This window comes from Microcaecilia unicolor, chromosome 4, assembly GCF_901765095.1.
Source record: "Microcaecilia unicolor chromosome 4, aMicUni1.1, whole genome shotgun sequence".
Classification (NCBI taxonomy): Eukaryota; Metazoa; Chordata; class Amphibia; order Gymnophiona; family Siphonopidae; genus Microcaecilia; species Microcaecilia unicolor.
The window spans coordinates 357,703,908-357,729,891 of record NC_044034.1 but is presented as its reverse complement, the minus strand read 5'-3'; the positions used below and the strand labels follow the sequence as shown (position 1 = coordinate 357,729,891).

General features: G+C 45.6%; 1 protein-coding gene across 1 annotated transcript in view; it reads left to right on the top strand.

Annotated features, from left to right (window-relative positions):
- The window catches only part of CDKL5 (cyclin dependent kinase like 5), a 384,829-nt gene that overhangs the window by 72,713 nt on the left and 286,132 nt on the right, over positions 1-25,984 (top strand). The window contains exons 2-3 of the mRNA XM_030202287.1: positions 10,733-10,970; positions 14,715-14,749. Of these exons, the coding sequence (XP_030058147.1) occupies positions 10,907-10,970; positions 14,715-14,749 (99 nt within the window). The 5' untranslated portion in view covers positions 10,733-10,906. The remainder of the gene's footprint in view (positions 1-10,732; positions 10,971-14,714; positions 14,750-25,984) is intronic.

Sequence of the window (25,984 nt, the reverse complement as noted above, 5' to 3'; positions counted from 1 at the left end):
GGCGGCGGCCAACACATTACTCTCTCCAGGAAAAAAAAATTAAATGATCCCAGGTTCTAATCTAATTCATGTTTAATATGGGATAAAATGCCATAAATAAGTAAATAAACATAAACTTTTAACGTTCAGCACCTGATTCTCAAAGTGGACATATTCCAAACACTATAATGAAAATAAAATAATTTTTTTTCTACCTTTGTTGTCTGGTGACTTTGTTTCTCTGATCATGCTGGTCCAGTATCTGATTCTGCTGCTCTCTATCTGTTCCCTTGACTCCGTTTCCAGGGCTTCCTTTCCATTTATTTCTTTTCTTTCCTCCTTTCTTCTTCATTTCTGGTCCTCCGCATACTTGACTGTACAGTGGATCCAGCTTCTGCCTATTTTCTCCATCCATGTGCAGTTTCTCTCCTCACTTCCTTTTCCCTCATCTAATCTCCTTCCTCTATCTTCCCTCCATGTCCAGCATTTCTTCTCTCTCTCCCTTCCCTCCCCTCCATCCATGTCCAGAATTTCTCTTGCTCTCCCCGCCATCCATGTCCTGAAACTCTCCTCTCTCCCCTGCCCTTCTCTATCCATCCATACCCAGCAATTCTCTTCTCTCCCCTGCCCCCTCTGCCCATCCATGCCCAGCAATTCTCTCCTCTGCCCATCCATGCCCAGCAATTCTCTCCCCTGCCCCCTCTGCCCATCCATGCCCAGCAATTCTCTCCCCTGCCCCCCCTCTGCCTGTCCATGCCCAGCAATTCTCTCCCCTGCCCATCCATGCCCAGCAATTCTCTCCCCTGCCCCCCTCTGCCCATCCATGCCCAGCAATTCTCTCCCCTGCCCATCCATGCCCAGCAATTCTCTCCCCTGCCCCCTCTGCCCATCCATGCCCAGCAATTCTCCTCCCTCCCCTGCCCTCCCGCTCCCATCCATGTGTAGCGATGTCTTTCGCCCCACCATCCTCCCCTGCTGCTCCCATCTGTTAGTTTCAAATACCTTCTTGGAAGTGCCGCCTTATTTAAAGCCCTGCTGCCCGTCTCCAGCTGCCTTTCCTGCTTGCTTCTCAGGAGTTCGGTTCTTCGTGCCGTTAGTCCCGCCGCGGGAAAAGGAAATGACGTCAGAATTACGTCAGAAGGTGAGACTAAGGGCGCGAACCGAACTCCTGAGAAGCAAGCAGGAAAGGCAGCTAGAGACGGGCAGCAGGGCTTTAAATAAGGCGGCGCTTCCAGGCAGATATTTGAATCTGACGGATGGGAGCGGCAGGGGAGGATGGGGGGGGGGGGGGGGCGAAGGACATCGCTACAAATGGATGGGAGTGGGAGGGGAGGTAAGCATGGCGCCCTCCTGCCATGCTTACCTCGTGCAATGGAGCCGGCTCGCCCCTTACAACAACCGGCTCACAAGAGCTGTCAAAATTTAACAAGCGGCTCTTGCGAGCCAGTGCGAGCCGGCTCCAGCACACCACTGAAAATACCTGTTAATATACATTCGTTATAAAACATTTAGGTGCTCATTTTCAAAGCACATAGACTTTCAGAGTAACATAGTAACCTGTGTAACTTTATAAGTCTATGTGCTTTGAAAATGAGCCTCTTAATTTCATTTATTATATTTATGTATGGCAAATTTGTTATTACATCTATGCAGTTAAGCAAAGCACATACATAAAATGTTAATGAACAAAATAAAACATAAAACATTAACATATGCAGTCAAAATACCATCTTAAATAAAAACAAATCTATTAAAACCAAATTAAAGCTCATATAAATCTAAAAGCTCCATATAACTTTTCAAAAACTTGTTCACAACAGTATGCTTTTAATATTTTTTTGAAAAGACAAAATATCTCAATCAAGGGGCAAAGAGTTTGGTACAGTTTCAGATAGACGGGGCTAAAAAAAGAGATGGCCCTGGTTCTTGTCATAAATTTTTGTCAATAGTGGGATGGTAATAGATCCTGAGAGGTAGAGCATAACTAGTCGACTAGATACGTGAAGGGCAATTTTATAACTTGGCGCCTGCACTTATGTGCCACTTAAGCATGTCGGAGGTGCCAAAATTGACAGCTATGTGCATAAGCACACAGGGCACTATTCTGTAAACTTAAATTGAGCAGTAGTTAGGATCGCCTTACTCTTGTACAATCTTAATCAAATCCTAACAATGAACAGTGCTTATGTTATATGCTATCACGGAGGAAACGAGCTGTATAGCCAATAGTAGGAGTCTGTTGAGGCTTTTTCCTCCGTGAGAGCATATAACATAAGCATTGTTCATTGTTAGGATTTGATTAAGATTGTACAACACTATTCTATAAAGTCATGCCTAAGTGCCAAGTGCATAACTGCAAGGAAGGCGTATATGTCAGAGGAGCATGAGTGGGCTATGGGCGTGTCTCCAACTTAGAATACTATGTTATGCGCTTTTCATGGTGCACTTGGGTATGCCCATTTATGCCTGCTGCTGACCTAGCATTAATGGTCACATCTAAATTTAGGCAGCCAATTCAGATTTACACTAGTATTCTATAATGGCGTCTTGATGCACAGATGCCATTATTTACTTATTTATTATTTATTTATAACATTTATACCCCCACATTTTTCCACCCGTTGGCAGGCTCAATGTGGCAAACATCAGTCCTTAGAGGCAATCGCCAATCCAGTAAACAATCAAATGAATTAAAGTAGTCAAATGGAATTGGCGCTCAGTGTGTGGCATCAGTTCTATAACTCCATTTAGGCGCTCTGAGGTTGTGTGGTGGTAGGTGCCTGTTTGATAATGGAACCTAGCCACCTAGATTCTGTAGAGTACAAGTGTAACCTGGTGTTGGTATACCTAACATTTAGGCATCTGCAGTTACATCAGCCCTAGAGCTGGAGTAAGTGTGGTGCCTAAACATGGCAAGGACACATGTGAATTGCAGTATTCTGAAAGTTAGATGGGTAAATGGGAGCCCAATCCATTCTCCACCTGTGTGTCCGCCCCCTTGCAAATACCCACTCCGTAAGTTAAGGGCTTAGATGCCTCGCCAGCACTTATGCAGGTAGGTGTACGCATATGTGCTTAAGTGCTGCTATTCTAAATATTTACATACGTAAAGCACATATAATGTGGGCACCTCGATTATAGAATTGTCCGTCATACTGGCCAAAATGCGAGAACAACTCATTGTCCAGTGTTAAGCGGGTAGTTTTAAGAATTAAATATAAGCATTTTATTTAATTAACTGTTTCGGCACTTCTAAGCTCTAGCTATGTGAAAATACTGTCTGTCTACCAAAATGTAGGCTCCGGAAGTCTTACTGGTCACGCTTTCTTGAATCAAACAATCTGGACACTGAGAGCTGTTGACATGAAATCTGCTATGGAGCAACACTATCCAACAAAAATATGAATGTAGATTGCAAGCAGAAACTTGGAAGATCAGTGATCAAAAGTAAGTATTTGAACCCTTTTGAACTGCATATATACTGGACAAGAAAGATCTGACTGTCTGTTCAATGAATGGGGACATCAAGAAGTTGTCAACTTCAGTGGCGTAGCTAGGGTAGTTGACACCCGGGCCGGTCATTTTTTAACACCCCCCCCCCCCCCCCCCCCCCCCGAAATCCAGTACTAGGCATACCAAGAATACAAAACACTCAGGACCTATAGAGCAATTCTACCATACCATAAGCAGTAATTTGTTCGAGTCACACAAGGAAAAGGAAAGCATCTTAAACACTACAGTGAGCACTAGAACATCAATTCACCTATTGTAAAACGAAAACAAACAGATTAGTACAGATCGTCGATCCTGCACAGTCAATGCCAACCGAAAGCCATGTCTTTTTCACAAATAGATACACCCTAATCCACTATAGAATAAGTAATCATAAACTTTCTATTTAGACAAAAAATAAACTGAACCCCCAAGATGCCAGACTCTGCATACAATGCAACACCACAGAAACAGAAAATGTCCTCTAGTACTGTGCAAAATATAAAGACAGCAGATGTAAATTTGAAAAAACTAACAAATACCAATCACCACTTTACAAATTAACAAATAGAAATAAAACAAATAATATCATTTTATTGGACTAATACATTTAGCTTTCAGAGGCCAAAACCTCCTTCCTCAGGTCAATTCAGTATAGTACTGTTACAGTGTCCTATCCTGACCTGAGGAAGGGGGTTTTGTTCTCCGAAAGTAAAATGTATTAAAATTAGTCCAATAAAAAGATTACCTTATTTACATGTTCTATTATAAACATTTATTAACACAGCTACAATACTACTTTATCCTAAAGCAAAAAAATAAAAATATATATTTACAGTTCGTTGTCTCTGGTTTCTGCTTTCCTCATCTTTTCACTGTCTTCCTTCTATCCAGCATCTGTCTTCGCTCTCTCTCTGCAATCCAGTGTCTGCCCTCTCTCTCTGCTCCTTCCATCCAGTGTCTGCCCTCTCTCCATTCCATCCACTTCTACCCCTTCTAAGCACCATCTGCCCCAGTCTGCCATCTCTCTCCCCCTTCCATCAACATCTGCCCTCTATCTCTGCCCCTTCCATCCACCATTTGCCCCAGTCTGCCCTCTTTCTCTCTCCCCTTCCACCCACCATCTGCCCTTTCTCTCTGCCCCTTCAATCCATCTGCCCTCCCTCTCCCATCCGTCCAGGGTCTGCCCTCCCTCATGTGCCCCCTTCCATCGAGGATCTGTCCCCTCTCTCTCTGCCCCCTCTTTTCAGCCCCCAGTTCCAGTCCCCTTCATCCACCACATGCCTTGCATCCCCCCCCTTTCAGCCCCAGACCCATTCTCCCACCTGCCCCAGGCAGGGACCCATTTTCCCTCCTGCCCCCATGTCAGACCCCAGTTCCAGCTTCAGACCCCTTCTCCCATCTGAGCACTCCCCTCCCCCCTCTGAGCACCCCACCCTCCCCAATCCCTTTCTCCCCTCTCTGAGCTCCCCACCCTCCCTAATCCCCTTTAAGCACCCCTCTGAGCTCCCCCACCCTTCTCCCCTCTTTGAGCTCCCCCACCCTCCCTAATCCCCTTTAAGCACCCCTCTGAGCTCCCCCACCCCTCCCCAATCCTCTTCTCCCCTCTGAGCTCCCCACCCTCCCTAATCCCCTTTAAGCACCCCTCTGAGCTCCCCCACCCTCCCTAATCCCTTTAAGCACCCCTCTGAGGTCCCCCACCCTCCCTAATCCCCTTTAAGCACCCCTCTGACCGCCCCACCACTCCCCAATCCCCTTCTCCCCTCCTTGATGCTCTCCCACCCTCCCTACTCCTTTTTAAGCACCCCTGTGAGCGCCCCCACCCCTCCCCAATCCCCTTCTCCCCTCTGAGTCCCCCCCCTCCAGATCCATTCTCCTGCTGTCCTACCCTGTCCTGCCTTTAACATTTTTTTTTCGAAGCGCCGGAGAGTGGCAGGCAGCGCGCCTCGCGTCTGCCTGTGCTAGTAAAGAAGATCTCGCTGACGCTGACGTCGTCGTCCTTCCCACACTGAGTCCCGCCCGCCCTCGCAGTAATAGGAAGTTGCCTCAGAGGGGGCGGGACTCAATGTTGGAAGGGCGACGACGTCAGCGTCAGCGAGATCTTCTTTACTAGCAGGGCAGACGCGAGGCGCGCTGCCTGCCACTCTCCGGCGCTTCGAAAAAAAAATGTTAAAGGCACTTGGCAGAGCAGCGGGAGCGGAGCACCCCCCCCACCCGATGACACCCGGGACGGACCGCCCCCACCGCCCCGCCCTTGCTACGCCACTGGTCAACTTGCTTATACATACAGGTACAGCCGCACCTTTTCTGCTGTTGCTTGCTCATGCCTTTTGAAAGAGGAATGCCCCATAGAAACATAGAAAAATGTAGGCGGGTAAAGACCATATGGCCTATCCAGTCTACCCATCCATACTGTACTCTCCCTTGGAGACCCCATGTACTTGTCCCAAACTTTCTTGAATTCAGATACTGTTTTCTTCTCCACAACTTCCAGCGGGAGACCGTTCCATGAATTCATCACCCTCTCCGTGAAAAAGTATTTCCTCAGGTTATTTCTGATTCTATTCCCTTTCACCTTCATCCTGTGCCCCCTCGTTCCTGAGCTTCCTTTCAATTGAAAGAGACTCGTCTCCTGTGCATTTATTGCACGTAGGTTTTTAAATGTCTCTGTTATATCGCTCCTCTCCTGCCTTTCTTCCAGAGTATACATATTGAGATCTTTAAGTGTGTCCCCATACGCTTCATGACGAAGACCACTTACCATTTTAGTAGCTGCCCTCTGGACCAGACAGCTCTTCAGCAATGTCACTTACAAAAATGTTAACTGGCCCAAGAACTGAACCTTGCGGCACACCACAAGCAACATCCTTTTCCTTAGAATGAGTTCCTTTTACCACTATAATCTGTCGCCTTCCACTCAACCAGTTCCTAACCCAGTCAGTCACTTTAGTGCCCATACTGAGGGCACCATTTATTAGTCATCTGTGTGGAACCTTGTGAACGGCTTTGCTAAAATCTAAATAGACCACATCTAACGCTCTCTCTCAATCCAACTCTCTGGTCACCCAGTCAAAGAAATTAATCAGATTTGTCTGACAAGACCTGCTTCTAGTAAAACTGTGTTGCCTCGGGTCCGTTGTCTTCCAAAAACTTTACTGTTCTCTGTTTTAAAAGCGTTTCCATTAATTTAGTTACCACAGAAGTCAGACTTATCGGCCTGTAGTTCCCAACCTCTTCTTTCTGCTTTTGTGGAGAGGGACCACACTGCTCTTCTCTAGTCCTCCGGGACCAGTCCAAACTCTAGAGAAGCATTGAAAAGGTCAGCCAACGGAACCGCTAGAACTTCCCTAAGTTCTTCAGGGCTAGGGGGGCACACAACAGGGGCGTATCTGGACTCTGGCAGTAGGGGGGCCAGAGCCAGAGGGAGGGGGCACATTTTAGCCCCCCCCCCCCCCGGTGCCACCGATCCCCCCTACCATTTCCGGACCCCCCCCGCCACTGCCAGACCCCCTCCTCGCCACCAATGACACTCTCCACCCCCTCCCGCCGCCGCCAACCCTCCCCCGCTGCTGTCACTTACCTTTGCTGGCGGGGGACTCCAACCCCCCGCCAGCCGAGGTCCTCTCTTCCATGCAGGCTGCAAGTTGCAATGCTTCCTGTTCTTCTGAGTCTGACATCCTGCACGTACAACGCGCAGGACGTCAGACTGAGTTCCAAATTCTGAGTCTGACGTCCTGCACCGACTCTCTCCACCTCCCCCTCCCCCCCGTCAGCAAAGATCGGTGACGGGTTGGTGGCGGGCGGGAGGGAGGGGGAGGTGGAGAGAGTCGGTGGTAGGGGGGTCCAGGGCGAAATCTGCGGGGGCCCAGGCCCCTGTGGCCCCACGCAGATACGCCCCTGGCACACAATGAAGCTATTAAGTAGTAAATTTAAAACAAATCAGAGAAAATATTTCTTCACTCAATGTGTAATTAAACTCTGGAATTTGTTGCCAGAGAATGTGGTAAAAACAGTTAGCTTAGCAGGGTTTAAAAAAGGTTTGGATAACTTCCTAAAAGAAAAGTCTTTTGGATAAGGATTCGTAGTATTTGTCTATTGTGTGTTTTACAGTGCACTAGTGTGCTGTATAATTTACAATATACATATTTCCATAAGTTTTGCAAATTATTTACTGGTATATCACATGGCAAAAATGTCCTCGGCTGAGGCTGGGAAACAAGATCATGTGAAGTCAAGGGCATAAATATTTAAAGACCTGTGGCTTGTAACAAACAAGAGCAAGGTAAATCTGAAGCAGATAAAATGGAGATTTAGTTCCATCTAAATATTACTGCAGAGTACATCATGTTAGCATAGCAAATAATTTGTACATTTCCTCTGTGGCCCATATTAATGTGCAGCATTGTTGATATAACAGAGGCGTTTTTGTTAGTGATAAGTCCATTTTACATGAAAAATCCAGATCAACAGCAAAGCTTTGTTAACAGAAAATCATCGGAGTAGAGCTGTAAGATCTTTGTTTAGCCTAGGAATGTTTGAGGTCCCAAGGAAAGGAACCATATCAGTCTCAAAACTTTCATTTAAAATCAATTTACCATCTTTGCCTGATTACTTTGAATGGAAAATCGCAGAGCTGTGAAGTATGTGACTGTTTTTGATCTCGAGAAAGAAACTTTATTCGTACAGTACAGTTTCGATTATTCGATCTTCACTAATCCGACCATCCGGTGATGTCATCCCACTTTTCCTGTTTTCCAGCTTCACATGCTGCAAAGAAGCCATGTTTGAGCTGAGACCATGCTTCTCTGCAAGAGAACCGTGCTTTGCAGCTGACACTCCTTCATGCACCCCTCAATTGCTGTTAAAAAGCGCTTGGCTTCTCTTCCAGTTTTGAGCTGAGACCTTGCTTTTACAGCATGTCAGCAATTTTTGGACCTGGGACCCTGCTTTTTCAGCGAAGGAAGCACTGAAGAGGTTTAGAGCTGAGACCTTGCTTTTCCTGCCAGGGAACCTTCCTTTTGCAGAAATGGAACCATGGTAAGATTCTAGTGCACAGTGAGTTTTATGCAGTACTGTATGTACACTTATTCCTGTTCGTTCATTTACATTTACAGCATTTTTCTTTATTCTTACTCTTATCCTTAGATCTGTTTGGCCTGTGAACTCGGAGTGTGGAGAGTTTCCAGTTTTCGTTCTGTTCGCTTGATGTCTTCTTCCAGGTTCAGTTCTGCAGTCTTGATGTCTGCTTCGTACTGTCATTGATCGGTGAAGACAAAGCAGTGATCTTGAGAAATGGGGCTCTGTTCATTTCTGTATTTCTGTTCACATTGCCTGCTGTAGAAGACAACTCAAGTAAGGCTGAACATGCAGTAGATAACCAACCCTTGCTTGGTTCTACATTTTTGTTCACATTCAAGCTCATTTTCAAAGCACTTAGCCTCCCAAAGTTCCATAGAAACCTATGGAACTTAGCCTCCCAAAGTGCTTTGAAAATATGCCTCATTGCCTGCTGTACAAGATGAATAGTCATGCCCCTATAATACTGTACAATTTTTCTCATTGCTGATTACTGTTAATAAACAATATTTTTAATTAAAGATACCCTATGCCTGTTCTTTATGCATTAACTTACGTTTTCCATTCATTTTCAAAGGAATTACCATTGTTTTCCATATTATCCAACTTTTCACTTATCCGACAACAGGTTGATCCTGTTTATGTTGAATAATTGAGACTGTACTGTAGTTTATTTTTCAAAATTTGCATAAAGTAGACATATGTACACAGTATCATTTAATTCTTTAGTTTAAGGTAATCGTGACTTCAGATCCCTGGTGCTGTTCTTTCTCTTTTGAACAGCGCCATTCCGCTATGCCGCTGGGGTTTTTTGCTTTAGCTTTCCCAATGCGGTAACGTGCGGGAATCCTCATCAAGCTGTATAGCTTGCTATAGAGTTCCTAAAGTATTGAATTGATTGAGCAAAACAAAGGTGGTTAAATATATAACATAACGTAGTGGAGTAGAGTGGAAGAGTGGCCTAGTGGTTAGGGTGGTGGACTTTGGTCCTGGGGAACTGAGGAACTGACTTCGATTCCCACTTCAGGCACAGGCAGCTCCTTGTGACTCTGAGCAGAAGCCTGCACAGCCACATTGGTGATCTGCAAGGGCTGACTTCTACATGGAATGTTGCTAGTGGAATAGCAACATTCCATGTAGAATCTCAAATAGTAGCAACAGTGGAGGAGTGGCCTAGTGGTTAGGGTGGTGGACTTTGGTCCTGGGGAACTGAGGAACTGAGTTGGATTCCCACTTCAGGCACAGGCAGCTCCTTGTGACTCTGGGCAAGTCACTTAACCCTCCATTGCCCCATGTATGCCGCATTGAGCCTGCCATGAGTGGGAATGTGCAGGATACAAATGTAACAAAAATAAAACAGATACTATTGGAGATTCTACATGGAATGTTGCTACTATTGGAGATTCTACATGGAATGTTGCTATTCCATGTAGAAGGCTGCACAGGCTTCTGTTTCTGTGAGTCTGGCGTCTTGCTTACGTGCAGGACGTCAGACTCACAGAAGCAGAAGCCTGCGCGGCCACATTGGTGATCTGCAAGGGCCGACTTCTACATGGAATGTTGCTAGTGGAATAGCAACATTCCATGTAGAATCTCAAATAGTAGGAATAGTGGAGGAGTGGCCTAGTGGTTAGAGTGGTGGACTTTGGTCCTGAGGAACTGAGTTCGATTCCCACTTCAGGCACAGCAGCTCCTTGTGACTCTGGGCAAGTCACTTAACCCTCCATTGCCCCATGTAAGCCGCATTGAGCCTGCCATGAGTGGGAAAGCGCGGGGTACAAATGTAACAAATAAAAAACAACCTAAAGTTAGCCATCTACTATTTTGTGCAAGTGGCCGAGGAGAGTAAGATGGTATATGTACCTGTGAAAATGTCATGTACCCATACTATTTTCCTCCTTTGTCTCAAAAGTGCCTCTATGAATACCTTCGCACAGCCCAGCTATTGTCTAGATGATTGTTTTTTCTTTATTGGTCTTATTTTAGTAGAGCTATTGTACCAGCTCCGGAACAATCTGTGAATAGATTTTTTTAGGAATTAAAGAATGATGTTGGATTTGATTCTCCGGGAAACTATGGGGTTTCTGTCTGCAAATTGCATGTGTTTTGTTGTCCAGTTTTAATTAAAGCACAATAAGTCAAAAGTATGTCATTAGTAATTGAATTGTTTTTATTTTTTTTTCAGGATTCAACTGATGTATAGAAACAAAGAAAAACATGGAGTTCCAGATGACCACTGGGGAATTTTTAAATTAAGTCTTCAAATCTGCCAAGTTCAAAGCATTTTTTAATTTTTTTTTCCCTGTACTCAACACTCTGCCATGTTTTGTGGCTTTAATCACAACAAGAACTTGTCTTCATGAAGATTCCTAACATTGGTAATGTGATGAATAAATTTGAAGTCCTTGGGGTTGTAGGTGAAGGTGAGTCAGTTCTTCAAACCTAAACATGAGATTTATTGAATGAATGAAAACTTCTTTATGGGAGAATATTGAAGAGTTGTATCAGTTCTGGTTTAAAAGAAAAAGAAGAAGCTGTGGAAAATTTTTAACACTGTGTCAGGAATGCAAAGAAGGAGAAGAGAAAATGGGGATGAGGAATAAGGGACACTTTAATGGATATATGTTTAAAACATTACTTAAATATGAAAGTACACAGTATATATTTTTCTCTGTCAAGGAGCAGGATGCAGTTGGCCATTTAAGTGTATAACTTTATCCGATGGCTCTAGGACAGAAATGTAAAGTTCTGAACATGTGTGACTCAGGAGCTTAGCCTAGAATGGGTGGCAGAGCTGGTGGTTGGGAGGCGGGGCTAGTGCTGGGCAGACTTATACGGTCTGTGCCGGGGCTGGTGGTGGGAGGCGGGACTGGTAGTTGGGAGGCGGGGGTAGTGCTGGGCAGACTTATACGGTCTGTGCCGGGGCTGGTGGTTGGGCGGCGGGGATACTGCTGGGCAGACTTATACGGTCTGTGCCAGAGCTGGTGGTGGGAGGCGGGACTGGTAGTTGGGAGACGGGGATAGTGCTGGGCAGACTTATACGGTCTGTGCCACAGCCGGTGGTGGGGGGCAGGGATAGTGCTGGGCAGACTTATATGGTCTGTGCCAGAGCTGGTGGTGGGAGGCGGGGTTGGTGGTTGGGAGGCGGGGATAGGGCTGGCCAGACTTATACGGTCTGTGCCAGAGCTGGTAGTGGGAGGCGGGACTGGTAGTTGGGAGGCGGGGATAGTGCTGGGCAGATTTATACGGTCTGTGCCACAGCCGGTGGTGGGAGGCGGGGATAGTGCTGGGCAGACTTATATGGTCTGTGCCACAGCCGGTGGTGGGAGGCAGGGATAGGGTTGGCCAGACTTATACGGTCTGTGCCAGAGCTGGTGGTGGGAGGCGGGACTAGTAGTTGGGAGGCGAGGATAGTGCTGGGCAGACTTATACAGACTTATACATTTCCCCTTATGTTCCCGCCCGTAACCTCCGCTCACAGGACAAATCCCTCCTCTCAGTACCCTTCTCCACCACCGCCAACTCCAGGCTCCGCTCATTCTGCCTCGCCTCACCCTATGCTTGGAATCAGCTTCCTGAGCCCTTATGCCAAGCCCCCTCCCTACCCATCTTCAAATCCTTGCTCAAAGCCCACCTCTTCAATGTTGCTTTCGGCACCTAACCTTTATACCTTTCAGGAAATCTAGACTGCCCCTATTTGACTGACTGTACATTTGTCCTTTAGATTGTAAGCTCCTTTGAGCAGGGACTGGCCTTCTATGTTAAATTGTACAGCGCTGCGTAACCCTAGTAGCGCTTTAGAAATGTCAAGTAGTAGTAGTAGTAGATAGGGCTGGCCAGACTTATACGGTCTGTGCCAGAGCTGGTGGTGGGAGGCGGGACTGGTGGTTGGGAGGTGGGGATAGTGCTGAGCAGACTTATACGGTCTGTGCCAGAGCCGGTGGTGGGAGGCAGGACTGGTAGTTGGGAGGTGGGGATAGTGCTGGGCAGACTTATAGGGTCTGTGCCAGAGCTGGTGGTTGGGAGGCGGGGATAGGGCTGGCCAGAATTATACGGTCTGTTCCAGAGCTGGTGGTGGGAGGCAGTGTTGGTGGTTGGGAGGCGGGGATAGTGCTGGCCAGACTTATACGGTCTGTGCCCTGAAGAGGACAGTACAAATAAAAAAGTAGCACATATGAATTTATCTTCTTGGGCAGACTGGATGGATCGTGCAGGTCTTTTTCTGCCGTCATCTACTATGTTACTATGTTACTATCCTGTACATAGCAGTATCTTTAAACTCCTCGGTTTTGTTTTGTTTTTCTGCTTTAATAATTGAAGAAAACCTTTCTGAAGAGATTCTCTTTGTTTTCTGAAGTTGTCTTCATTTTTTTTTCATTAATCTAATTAAATCCTTTTTTTTTTTTAGGCAAAGAATTTTTTTCCCTCAAACTGTGTCTAAAAAGTTAGATCTCAGAGACAAAGTACAACCTATATTTTGATTCAGTACTACTCAGTTCTCTCATAGTTCAAGTGTGGAGTCAGCTATCTCCCCACCCCGAAAAGGATTCAAGACTCCTAGGTCACATGGGAAAATATATTTGTTATGATTCTGTGCTCTTGGCAAGAATTATGTCCTGTTGACTCTGTATGGTGCAGTATAAGCATAATAAATCCAGAAGGCAAAAAGTTATCTAATGTTCTTACTTTTCAAGTTCAGGCCAAATTCCATACAGTAATATCAGAAGCTGATGTATGTGATAGTCGTCTTATTCATTCTGGATGCGATATATTCAAGATCACTTCAAGGTTTTCTGCTTTAGTTATTCCTGCCTGTGGACTTAACCTGGTTAAGGGACTCAGGATTTAGAGGAGATGCCCCCAGCAAATTGGACACAGCAAATCAAAAAAACTCCTCACAACAAACTGGCTTTTAATAGCACTAAAAAAGTCAATTGTTATGACTGCTACTACTACTTATCATTTCTATAGTGCTACTAGACGTATGCAGCGCTGTACACTTGAACATGAAGAGACAGTCCCTGCTCGACAGAGCTTACAATCTAATTAGGACAGACAAACAGGACAAACACGAGATAAGGAAATATTAAGGTGAGGATGATAAAATAAGGGTTCTGAACAAGTGAATAAGGGTTAGGAGTTAAAAGCAACATCAAAAAGGTGGGCTTTTAGCTTAGATTTGAAGACGGCCAGAGATGGAGCTTGACGTACTGGCTCAAGAAGTCTATTCCAGGCATATGGTGCAGCAAGATAAAAGGAACGGAGTCTGGAGTTAGTGGTGGAGGAGAAGCGTGCAGATAAGAGAGATTTACCCAGTGAACGGAGTTCCCAGGGAGGAACGTAGGGAGAGATGAGAGGAGAGGTACTGAGGAGCTGCAGAGTGAATGCACTTATAGGTCAATAAGAGGAGTTTGAACTGTATGCGGAAGCGGATAGGAAGCCAGTGAAGTGACTTGAGGAGAGGGCTAATATGAGCATAATGACACTGGCGGAATATTAGTCGTGCAGCAGAATTTGGAACAGATTGAAGAGGAGAGAGGTGGCTAAGTGGGAGACCTGTGAGAAGCAAGTTGCAATAGTCTAAGCGAGAGGTGATAAGAGTGTGGATGAAGGTTCTGGTAGTGTGCTCAGAAAGGAAAGGGCAAATTTTGGTGATATTATTAGGGACCATAAGTATCATATGGAGCAGTTTAACTTTAATATATCTGCTTCTCAATGCGCCATAGCAATCACGCCGTCGTAAATACTACACTGTGACCATTAAAGAGTCACAGCATATGACAAACGCTATTTGCAGCAGCTGCTGTCCAAGTCGCATACCCTGAATGTACATGTATATATTATAAAATATGCACATACATCCCAATTCCATTTCCACTCTGCCCAAACTACTTTGTGCATCTATTTTTCATGATCTATGTATAGACATTCTCCAAGTGCATACTTTTTTACACACATATCGTTGCACAAACGTTATAAAATCCCCTTTTCCACATGTAGGACAGGCTTTACGCTTACAAAAAAGGCTTCATAACATTACCACCTACTTTTATGAACATATTTCCCTCAAAATGTGGAACTTTTGGTTTGTGCTGTTACTTCTTTTTTTTTTAATTTTTTTTCCCTCATAAAAATATTTACTTGAATTTTTGTTTCTTTATTTCTAGGAGCCTATGGCGTGGTGCTTAAATGCAGACACAAGGTAAATTCAGTGGATTTCCGTAGACTTGAATTTGTATATAAGGCAATAGACTGCTTTAAAGGTACAAGCTTTAGGGCTAAATTTATTTAGATTTATGGGACCCCCCAGATAATACCGATTGATGATGTATTTGTGCTCTTTCTTGAGTTCTCAGGTTTTCTGTATTTGTTTATATTTTTATGAATGTGTTATTGTACCCTGCTCTGGATAAGGGCAGGCTAAAAAAATAATAAATCTAAGTCTAATGTATTAAGGCATGTTCCTTAGCGTCCCTCCGGACCGGACCAGGATTGGACTGATGGGTTGTGCTCGCCTACCAGCAGGTGGAGACTGAGAAAATACTCTGACTCTAGAGAGCCAATAGGATCCCTGGCCATGTGACCTTAGCCCCAGTATTTTCTCAGTCTTTAGTCCGGAGGGACTAAAGGAAAGCAAATTAGCAGATAAGATCTAATTTCTCCTTTATTATTGTCAGTGGCGCCCATTTGCTAATTATGGGCTTCTTTTACAAAGCCACATTAGCGATTCCCACGTGGCAAATGAGGAATTGAATGGGCTTCCTCTCATTTGTGCTCAGGAATGTAAAAGAAGTCCTATGTGCATAACTCATTTTGGTTGGCTGGGAGGTTTTTGACCGATGATTATACAGAAACGAACCGTGACCCGGACGATTCAGTCACTTCAGTTTTGGAGTGGAAGGTCACTACTTTCTGAGGTCTTTTCCCTCTTTTTTGACCTTTTACTTTTCAATTGTATGGTGTTAATTCATATCAAGGTTTACGCTCGCTTTTGGCTGCATAACTCACATTAATATGTGTAAACACATAGTAAATCTAGTCCTAAAATTGGGCACCTTTTGGGGACTAAATGTAACACACCTTGAGCTGCTAAAGCATGAGATAAATCCAAGTGGACAGACAATATAGTAAAAGTTAATTGTGGGCTGAAACTGTTTTGATTGAGATAAAAATGGTTGTGCTGATAAAGTCTGGCATTATGACACCAGATATGAAATTAGGGTGTTTTGATGGGTTGCAGTTAGTGTGTTGAGGGAGAAAGAAGAATTCAGAATGTTCAATATATTGTTTCAAAGTACTGTGCCTTTAAATGACAGAAATATGGCTGAACTTTAAAAAGAAGTTAGTTATAAAGGTTTTTGGGTTTTTTTTTTTTTCATTTTTACCACAGGCATTTAATAAGTTGTCTGGTGACCATAGTGATTATATGTAAGAGAGAAGTGATTTGCTTTGAAATTGGTGTCGTTGTAAGCAGGATATCTGGCCAGTTGCAGTTCAAAGCAATACAATTTTGAAGCTGCTGAATGATGTGCTATAACTGCTGTGGTAGAACACTAGGTTTAATCTAGTAAATTCTGAATCTAGTTGAATAAAAACACAAAGCACCTATCTGACTGCTGAGTGTTTGTATGTTCCTTTGATTATAATGTTCCATTTTCATCAGTAAATAATTAATTCTGCGGCATTTATTACTATAAGGTTCAAGCAGCCTGTGGTTTATTACGCATAAACGAGAGAATAGATATGATATCTTTTGTTAAAATCCACATGTAATTCTTTAATTTACTTGCATTTATGACTATACTGCTGTACTCAAGACTCTCTTCAGTGTCTGGCCATTTTCTTTTTAATTTTCAACAATTTTTATTGATGGTACCACAAGATTAACAGTCAACATTCTCAATGTACAAATCGTTATAAACATCTAAAACTCGATAATGGCAAAGCAATGAGTACACCATCAAAATTTTAACATTTTCTCCCCTCCTACCCAACTCCCCTTCCAGCCCCCCTGTGTAAGTTACTTCAACAATCCCCCCCCTCCCTTTTAACTCCCAACACCCAAAATATATTCCCGCACAGTTATCCCATCAATATTCAATGCGGCATAACAGATTGAATACAATATGTATAAAATACGTTCCAGTTCTGTTTCCCCTTTTTACACACTCCGCCCCTCCCCAACTTCTTCAACCCTCCCTCCCCGACTGCTAGCACGTGAGGCACGAGTTGCCTAGAGTAGCCCATGAGCTTCCCTCCCATTTGTAAAACACTACCCCTTGATAAAAACAAGTCTTACAAACACGTCCATCACTTTGACCTAAAGCTCCCCCTTTCCTGTACCTCGTCTATCTCTTCCTCTGCCCCTTATCCTCCTTACCCCAGCCCCCTTCTTCCCCATTTTCTTTTTAATTTGCATTGCTAACTCCATGATAGGTTGGGCACAGTTTCATTTGAATTCATGAATAATGCAGGTGGTAAACCAGTAAGTTTTAGGTCAGTTAAAAGACTAATTGCTATTTAGGTGTTGTAAACACCTAGTCATTTGGATTAAGACCTTAATTCTGCAACATTCTTACATTCCTGTGTTGCCCTCAAGTGCACATTTAGTCATAGACACCATGTACTCATTATGTACCCACCTCTGGGATAGCCCTCAGCAGCATTACATGAGGGGGCCACTACATACATAATAAATTAGGTCAAAGAGACAAATTGTTGCATGACACAGCCTGACATGTGCTGAGCCATCCCATTTTTAGAAAAGGAAAACAATGCTTCTACTGTTTGTTCAGTCTCACAGCGGTGCACACAGACTGTATAAGGTTCCCTTCCACAGAGCTTAAATCTTTTGGCTAAAATATTAATAATTAGGCATGGTAAAGGAACAAGAAGAAAGAGTACTAGAGGCAATTGTTGGCTTTAAATTTAAAAAAAACAAAACCCCAAAACTCCCTTTAATGGACTAGAGAACAAGTATGCACCAAAGAAGAATGATGAAAACAGGTAGACAAACTGTCCTTAAAAAATAAAGTCACATAGAGGGGCATAATCGAACGGCGCCAGCGATGTATTTTGGCCGGGCCGCAAACAGCTGGCCAGACCCGTATTTTCAAAAAAGATGGCTGGCCATTTTTTGGTTCGACAATACGGTTCCGGCCAGCCAAATGCCTTGGATTTGGCCGGGGTTTGAGATGGCCGGCTTCGTTTTTTAGCGATAAGGAAAGTTATGTCGGCTATCTCAAACCCCGGCCAAATCCAAGGCATTTGGCCGTGGGAGGAGCCAGCATTTTTAGTGCACTGGCCCCCCTGACATGCCAGGACACCAACCAGCCACCCTAGGGGTCACTGCGGTGGACTTCAGAAAAGCTCCCTCGTGCATAGCTCCCTTACTTTGGGAGCTGAGCCCCCCCCCCCCCCCCCAAACCCACTACCCACAAATGTACTGCACCCACTAAAATTGCTCCAGCCTCTAGGACTTATTGCTGCTGTATAACTTTGGCACACCAGTTCACACCTGAAGACTAATCTCTCTGAAAAAGTCCTTTCTTGAAATAAGCACGTTTACTCACAGTTAACTGCAGATCAGAGGTTGTAACCCACTGGCAAAGAGTCCCCTGGTACTAAGATTAGCAGTAGGTCAGAGCTGGCACAATGGTGTACAATGCCCTCTTTCAGCACCATTCAAGGTAAGAACTACATTCTCTAACGTGGGTAACACAGGAAAGGGAACTAAAACTGGCTTACAAAAATGGCCACTACCGCATGGACTACAACAGGAAACAAAACAGGGCACACTCTGACCCAGATAGCAGGGGGGAAAAGCACCATGGGAGTAGAGCCCAGTACCCTACACCCACCACAATGCATTGCTAATGTGACTCTGCAGGGCACCTTACAGAAAAGGTGCCACACTCACCCGAGAGCCACATCGCAACCAGGGAAAGGCTGTCGGAGGATACAACACATTCTGCTGTCATCGAGGTGGGTACGGCATTTGAGGCTGGCATACAGGCTGGCAAAAAAGGTTTTTAGTTTTATTTTTTTAGTTTGGAAGGGGATTGGTGACCACTGGGCGAGTATGGGGAGATCATCCCCCATTCCCTCCAGTGGTCATCTGGTCAGTTGGGGCACCTTTTTGAGGCTTGGTCGTGAAAATAAAAGGACCAAGTAAAGCCGGCGAAATACTGCTTAATGCCGCTTTTTTTTTCCATTATCGGCGAAAGCCGGCCATCTGGTAGCCACTCCCATGTCCCGCCTTCGCTAATCTACCGACACGCCCCCTGGAACTTTCGCCGGCGAAGCGACGGGAAAGCGGCGATGCTGTCAAAAAAGCAGCTTTCCATTATACCGATTTCGCCGCTCCTCTGAATTCCCCGGCCATCTCCCGATTTATGTCGGAAAATGGCCAGCGATCACTTTCGAAAATAAGCTGGATAGTTACAAAAAGAATCAAAGAATCAGTTCTTGTTCTTCGTCGCTTGGTTTCATTGACTTCACACTCCCAACGTCACCTTCTCAGACTGAACAGGTGAAATGATGGTTCCTTAAGATTGTATTTTATCTCCTATCTGCTATTTTGTAGCCCTTGTCTCCTTTCTCAGATGTTTTAAGTATCTGTAAGGAAAGGTTTAACCATTTCAATGTTAGGTGGCAAACAGTATTTTCTTTTCATCCAGCTAGACTAGTCCATACCAGTAAGTTGTATCCCTTTCTGACCAGCAGATGGAGGAAGAGATACTGAACTGTCCAGTGGTATAAGGGCTGGTGCCTGTAGAAATCTTTCCGTATTTTTTTTATATCTCCAGCATATGGTGAGGTTGGGCTGGTGCTGTAGGTAGATTAGGTAAACCTGATCCCCCAGGTGACAATCCAGAGTCTGCATCCTTGGGGCTGGTCTGTGGCTCATGGCTCCTGCAGTTTGGACCACAGTCTTTTTCCTAGTAGTAACTTGTAGCCTCCTGTCCTAAGCTTAATCCATGGGCTCGCTGACACAGATCCCCATGGTACCCCTGCCAGCAAAGGAGGGGGGTGGATGAAGTTTCTTTTCACCCTTCTTCTTCCTCCCTTGGGCCCTGCAGAACTCCACTGAGAAAAGAAAATTGGGACAACTTTATTCTTCCATTCAGGTGGATGAATAAACCTAATCAAAGAGGGCTGATTGTAAAGCTGTTCAGATCCGCTAGGAGACCCAGGGGGAGAGAATTGCAGGTTCACAGCATTGGGTGAGTCGAGGTTAGTCCCAGATCAAGGGTGGGGTGGCGCTGCTTGAGTTCCCTGTACTACGCCGTAGGCCTACCTCTATGAACCCTGCAGCAGCTAAGCAGCACTGTCAGCTCCTTTTGCCCAGATTGTAATGCAGCAAGTAGCTCAACAGTTATGCCAGTTCCCAGTGAGACAGACGCAACAGGAACAGAGCCAGTCAGGGGAACCCTCAAGGGAGCTCTTGGGACCCGAAATCCAAGCAATAGTGCTCTGTGTCCACAGCATTATGGCAGGGGGATTGGTTGCTAAGTGGAGATTTCCCTCCCTGCAGTGGCAGGGGCCCACTGTTGGGAGTGCCAGGGGTTGTGGAGGCTGTAAGGTGAAGCCATAAGTGTCCACAGTGGTGAAGAATCAGTCATGGGTTTTCCTGCCCCATCACCCTCTCCCCAAGAGGACTCAAGGGGAGAATCAACTCTATAGTTCTCCCCCTGAAGATAAGGCGGAAAAGGGAGAAGTCCTCTTCCAAGAGGAGGATGGAGAATCCCTAGTAATTATGCTGTTTTGTAAGGAGGAGCTGAATCAGCTCATTGATTCAGTCTCCGCTGCAGATTTCTCCCACCATGCAGAGGAACCCTGAAGGGGCCGCATAAGCTCTTCAGGGTGCTCCCATTACATAGAGTGATGGCTTCTGATGGTATAAGCAGAGTGAGAAGCACTGGAGGGAATTCTCAGAGCACAAGGTGATTAAATAGAATGTATCCCCAACAGCAAAGACAGGCTGTTTCGTCTTCCTAGTATGGATGCCATGGTCATGGCAGTGACCAAGAAGACCACCATTCCACTGGAGGGTGGAGCAGCTCTGAAAGCAGCTACTAAATCAGGCCTACTCATTGGCTGCAATGGGGGTATAGATTTCTATGTGTGGGCTATGTTACTTGGGTGATTTGCTCTGGGCCTAGCAGCTGTCAGGCTCACCGGAGGGGTGCATGCCTAGAGTCTGTCACCACATTTCTGATGGATATGTTGTATGATCTGGTTTGTCTCCTGCAGGACAGTGGCATCTGCAGTTGTAGCCCATAGGTGACTATCAGGCTTATTTTCAAAAGTGATCGCCGGCCATCTTCCGACATAAATCGGGAGATGGCTGGCGATCTCTCAAAAGCGGCCAAATCGGTATAATCGAAAGCGGCTTTTTTGACACCATCGCCGCGCTGGCGAAAGTTCAAGGGGGCGTGTCGGCAGCATAGCGAAGGCGGGACATGGGCGGGCATGGGTGTGGCTACCAGATGGCCGGCTTTCGTGGATAATGGAAAAAGAAAAGTGGCGTTAAGCAGTATTTCGCTGGGTTTACTTGGTCCTTTTATTTTCACGACCAAGCCTCAAAAAGGTGCCCCAACTGACCAGATGACCTCCCCGTACTCCCCCAGTGGTCACCAAACCCCTTCTCTCACTAATAAAAATAAAAATATTTTTTTACCAGCTTGTATGCCAGCCTCAAATGTCATACCCAGCTCCCTGACAGCAGTATGCAAGTGCCTGGAGCAGTTTTTAATGGGTGAGTGCACTTCAGGCAGGCAGACCCAGGTCCATCCCCCCCCCTACCTGTTACACTTGTGGTGCTAAGTGTTGAGCCGTCCAAACCCCCCCCCCCCCAAAACCCACTGTACCCACATGTAGGTGCCCCCCTTCACCCATAAGGGCTACGGTAATGGTGTAGAGTTGTGGGGAGTGGGTTTGGGGGGGATTTGGGGGGCTCAGCACCTAGGAGCTATTTGTGTATTTTTTAAACATTTTTAGAACTGCCCCCTAGGGTGCCCGGGTGCTGTCCTGGCATGTCAGGGGGACCAGTGCGCTACAAGTGCTGGCTCCTCCCATGACCAAATGCCTTGGATTTCGCGGGGTTTGAGATGGCCAGCATTTTTTTCCATTATCGCTGAAAAACAAAACCGGCAATCTCAAACCCGGCGAACTCTGGCATTTGGCCGGGCTAAACCGTATTATTGAAAAAAAAGATGGCTGGCCATTTTCTTTGATAATACGGTTCCGGTCAGCTGTTGCGCCGCCGCCAAAATAAATCGTCGGCGACGTTCGATTATGCCCCTCTATGGCTCCAGCATTGGGTGGCAGATGTAGCCTTTACAGCATGCCTCAGCAAACTTCCCTTTCATGGATGTCTTCTGTTTGAGGAGGACCTAGAGAATCTGGGTCCTCCCCAAACAGATGTAGGTGAGGTGGAACCTCAGAGATTCCCGAGGATTGGCAAAGGGACCGGCCAGTAAGTCCTGGCCCCGAGACTGAGAGCAGTTTCAGCAGCGCAGGAGGCTGGCTTGGAGGGGGTTTCCAGGTCCCAAATGGCCAGCCCTTTTGGGGTGCTAGGAAGCCCAAGGGTTCTGGCTCCTTCTCTAGAGCCTCTGCCTCCAAGAGTTGTCAGTGATGGTCAGGTGGGCTCCTCAGGGTGATCATGGAAAGCAGGCACTCTGTCTCTTCCACTAAAAGTGGGCCTATATCATCTTAGACCAGTGCCGTAGAAGTCACAAGATCCCTTTGACGCTTTCTTGTATCCTCTTATGGGTCTCCCCACAAGAAGGAGTGGTGCATGTCACTCTGCAATGCATTCTGTCACCATAGGCATTGGAGAGCCTTGTGCTGGTATTCCATCTGCTTTGTAGCCCAAAAGAAGGAAGGCTCCTTTGGCCACATCTTGGACTTAAAAGGGGTCAATGTTTTGTTGTGGGTTTCTTGCTTCAGATAGAAACCTTGTTCTCAGTTATCTCAGCAGTCCATCCAGGTGAGCATTTCACCTCCCTGAACCTGAAGGAGACATACCTGCACGTTCCAATCAGAGAGTAGAAAAAGCACTTTATGCAGTTGTGTCTCTGGGGCAGCCACTTCCAGTAAGAATGATGCCATTTGGTCTGACCATGGCACCACAAACCTTTTCCAAGGTCATGGTAGTGGTGACAGTCTTCCTCTGCAGTTAGGGGATTTGGGACAGTCCTACTTGGAGGACTGGCTGATCCATGCAAACTTGGATGCCAGGGAGTCCACATCAGTGGTGATCACCTTTTGGAGAGCCTTGGTTGGGTGATAAACTATCCTAAGAGCCAGTTGATTCTCTTTCAGGTGATGGAGTACCTGGGGATGCATTTCAACATGAAACGGTGCATGGGCTTCCTCCCACAGGAGAAAATCTGCAAGCTGGAGACCAATAGTGGTCATTCTGTACGCAAAGGGTACCCAGGGCCTGGGTTTACCTCCAGCTCTAGAACCTCCTCCATGGATTGCGATCACCTCAGAGACTAGCTTCAGAGCCCACTGTGAAAGAAATGTGGCTCAAGACAGGTGGTCTCAGTAGGAAGCAACAAGGCTGATCATTTGATTGGTGGCAAGGGCCATCCACTTAACACTCAGGTTCTTTCTTCCCCTGTTAGCAGGCAAAGCAGCCCAAGTGATCTTGGACAACACCACTGCAGTGACATTTATTATCAAGCAGTGGGGAGCCAGGAGCATGGTGGTGGCACTAGGAATGGGTTGGGTCTGCCTATGGATGGAAGTGCATTCTGCCAGAACTTTAGTGGCTCACATTGCAGTTGCAGACAGACTACCTCAGTCACAATTGCTTGGATCTAAGAGAGTAGGAGCTGAGTTTAGAGGCTTTCAGCCGATGCTGGACCCCTGGGGGCCCCCTTGTTGTGACCTGATGGCCTTGTGTGACAACACAAAGAGTTGGCTGTTCTTCAGCTACAGAAGAGAGACCAAAAAGTGGCAGGAATAGACAGTCCAGCACAACTGTGGCCAAATCAGGAGCCCATTTACATGTTTCCCCCATGGCCACTGATTGGCAGTGTCCTCCAGAAAGCATCCAGACACCCCTTTCTAATGGTTCTGGTGGTGCCAGATTGACCTCTGCCACTGTAGTATGCGGACTTGCAGTGTCTCCTGGTAGGATCTCCACTTTCCCTTCTGATTGGATGGGGGACCTTGAGGCAGGATCGCATTCTGATGAAGGACCCAGCTACCTTCTTGCCTTCTGCCAGGCTTATGAAAGGCACTACCTGAGGTACAAGGGCTACTCAATACCAGTGGCTGATACCCTGCTCTGGGCCTATAAGTAGTCCACCAACCTGGCTTACATGTGACTATAGGGGTTGTGTGAGAGTTGGTGCACAGTAAGAAATTCCCCATGATGGGTTGAACTTTCCACCATCCTGGCCTTTTTGCAGCAGAGCCTTTGAAGGTTCAGGTGATAGCTATTTCATGTTTCTAAGGGAAGTTTCAGAGGTCCTTTCTGGCAGCCTACCCTAATGTGTTGTGGTTTCTGAGGGGTGTGAAACACCTTTGTTCCCTACTGAGGCCATTGATTCTACAATGGGATCTTAATTTAGTTCTCAGTGTTTTGGAAGGACTGCCCTTTGAACTGCTGAAGCACACATTCTTGAAAGACCTCACTCTAAAAGCTGGGTTTCTTTTGGCTATCTGCTGAACCAGGAGGGTCTTTGAGTGACAGGCCTGTCGTGCAGGAGCCTGTACTTGTCCTTTTTGGAGCACCTAGTGTCCATTAGAACAGTGCCATCCCTTTGTGCCAAAGGTGTTTTTTTCTTTCCATCATTGAGCATGGGCATATTTCCGAGCCCTCTTGTAAGGTCCACAAACTAATGTGAGAAGGGTTCTCTTGTGGTATTTGAAGGTGACAAATCAATCTGTAAATCTGGCAAGCTCTTTGTCCTATTTCTGGGGACACATAGAGGATAGGTGGCCTCCAAGTCTTCTGTGGCACATTGGATAAGACTAACTGTTGAAATGGCTTACATTGCCAGGCACAAAGTCATGCTGGAGGGACTGAGGGCACACTCAATGCACGTGCAGGTGACTTCTCAGGTGGAAGCCCAGGCAATCTCTCTGGAAGATATCTGCAGGGCAATGATGTGGTCATGCTACACTCCTTTGTAATACTAAGCTAAAGGCTAAACTCACAATATTTAACCTGGAACCATACAAAGATCTAATCTAAAACTTCTAGTTATCCAGTCAAAATTCAACAAAACTTGTTCACATATATCCCAATCTGCTTCATAAACTCTTCATTTCCTTTAGATCTACTTTTCATATAATTCCCAGTGACCTCACTGAAATGAAGAGTTTATGAAGCAGATTGGGATATATGTGAACAAGTTTTGTTGAATTTTGATTGGACACTCCTTTGTAAAGCAAGTTGACATCATGGCCAGGCATGAGGCAGCCTTTGGCAGGGTGGTCATACAGGGAGGTCTTGTTTTTCCCCTCCCCATGAGAGACTGCTGTGGTAGATTCTGATGGCATGGATTGGTCAAGTTTTACTTGCTGCTACACCAATCTAGGATGTGCCTGGAAGACTCTGGCATTTAGAATGGTAGGGGCATTGTGTTCTTCCCGTGATTAGTGTTGAATCTTAAGAACCTGATTTAATGTTTGCCGAGGTTTCTCTAATAGGTCAGAGTCCTATATTGCTTGGGCAATTGCAATACTGCAAATATACTAGTGATGTCATTCGGAACAGATCAGTATCTCTATCTCCATCTGCTATTTGGGAAGGAACACAACCTGCTGATATGTACTGGTCTAGCAAGATTTAAGGAATGGAAATGAGCAGTTACGAATAAATGTCTTACGTGCTGTCTTTATAAGTGTTTCCTCTAGTTCTCTTTGGTACTGTAGCTCTGGAGTCCTGTGGTGTATTCTGTACTACATTGCATCAGATCCATAAAGATGTAATAAAAATCCTTGGAGAAATACTTAAGGGTAATTCCTTGTCACCACTCTTGTTTTGTCTGGCACTGATTCCACTGAGTACATTTATTAATTTCTTGGGCTACAGATTTAACCTTAATCCTAGAGATATTAATGGTGTAAAGGGGGGGGGGGGGGTCTGCTTCCTCCTCTTGGGTGGACCCAGCAAGCCTGCGGGGCTCCCAGGGTTCCAGGACAGAAAGCTGCTGATACTGGGACTCAGGGCCAAAGTATTTTATTATCAAGGCACAAAAATCATAATATATTCTTCAAAAGAAAAGGTACAGCCCTCTTAATATAGTCCTCAAAAGAAAAGGGTACAGTCCTCATAAGATAATCTTCAAAAGAAAAAAAAGGTACAGTCCAGGTCCCAAAATCCCTCAGCAGACGATCAGCTCCTCAAGACCTCAGGTCTTCTATTAGGGCATTAGCTTTCCCTTCCCCCTCCTTCAGAAAGGTTTAGTAA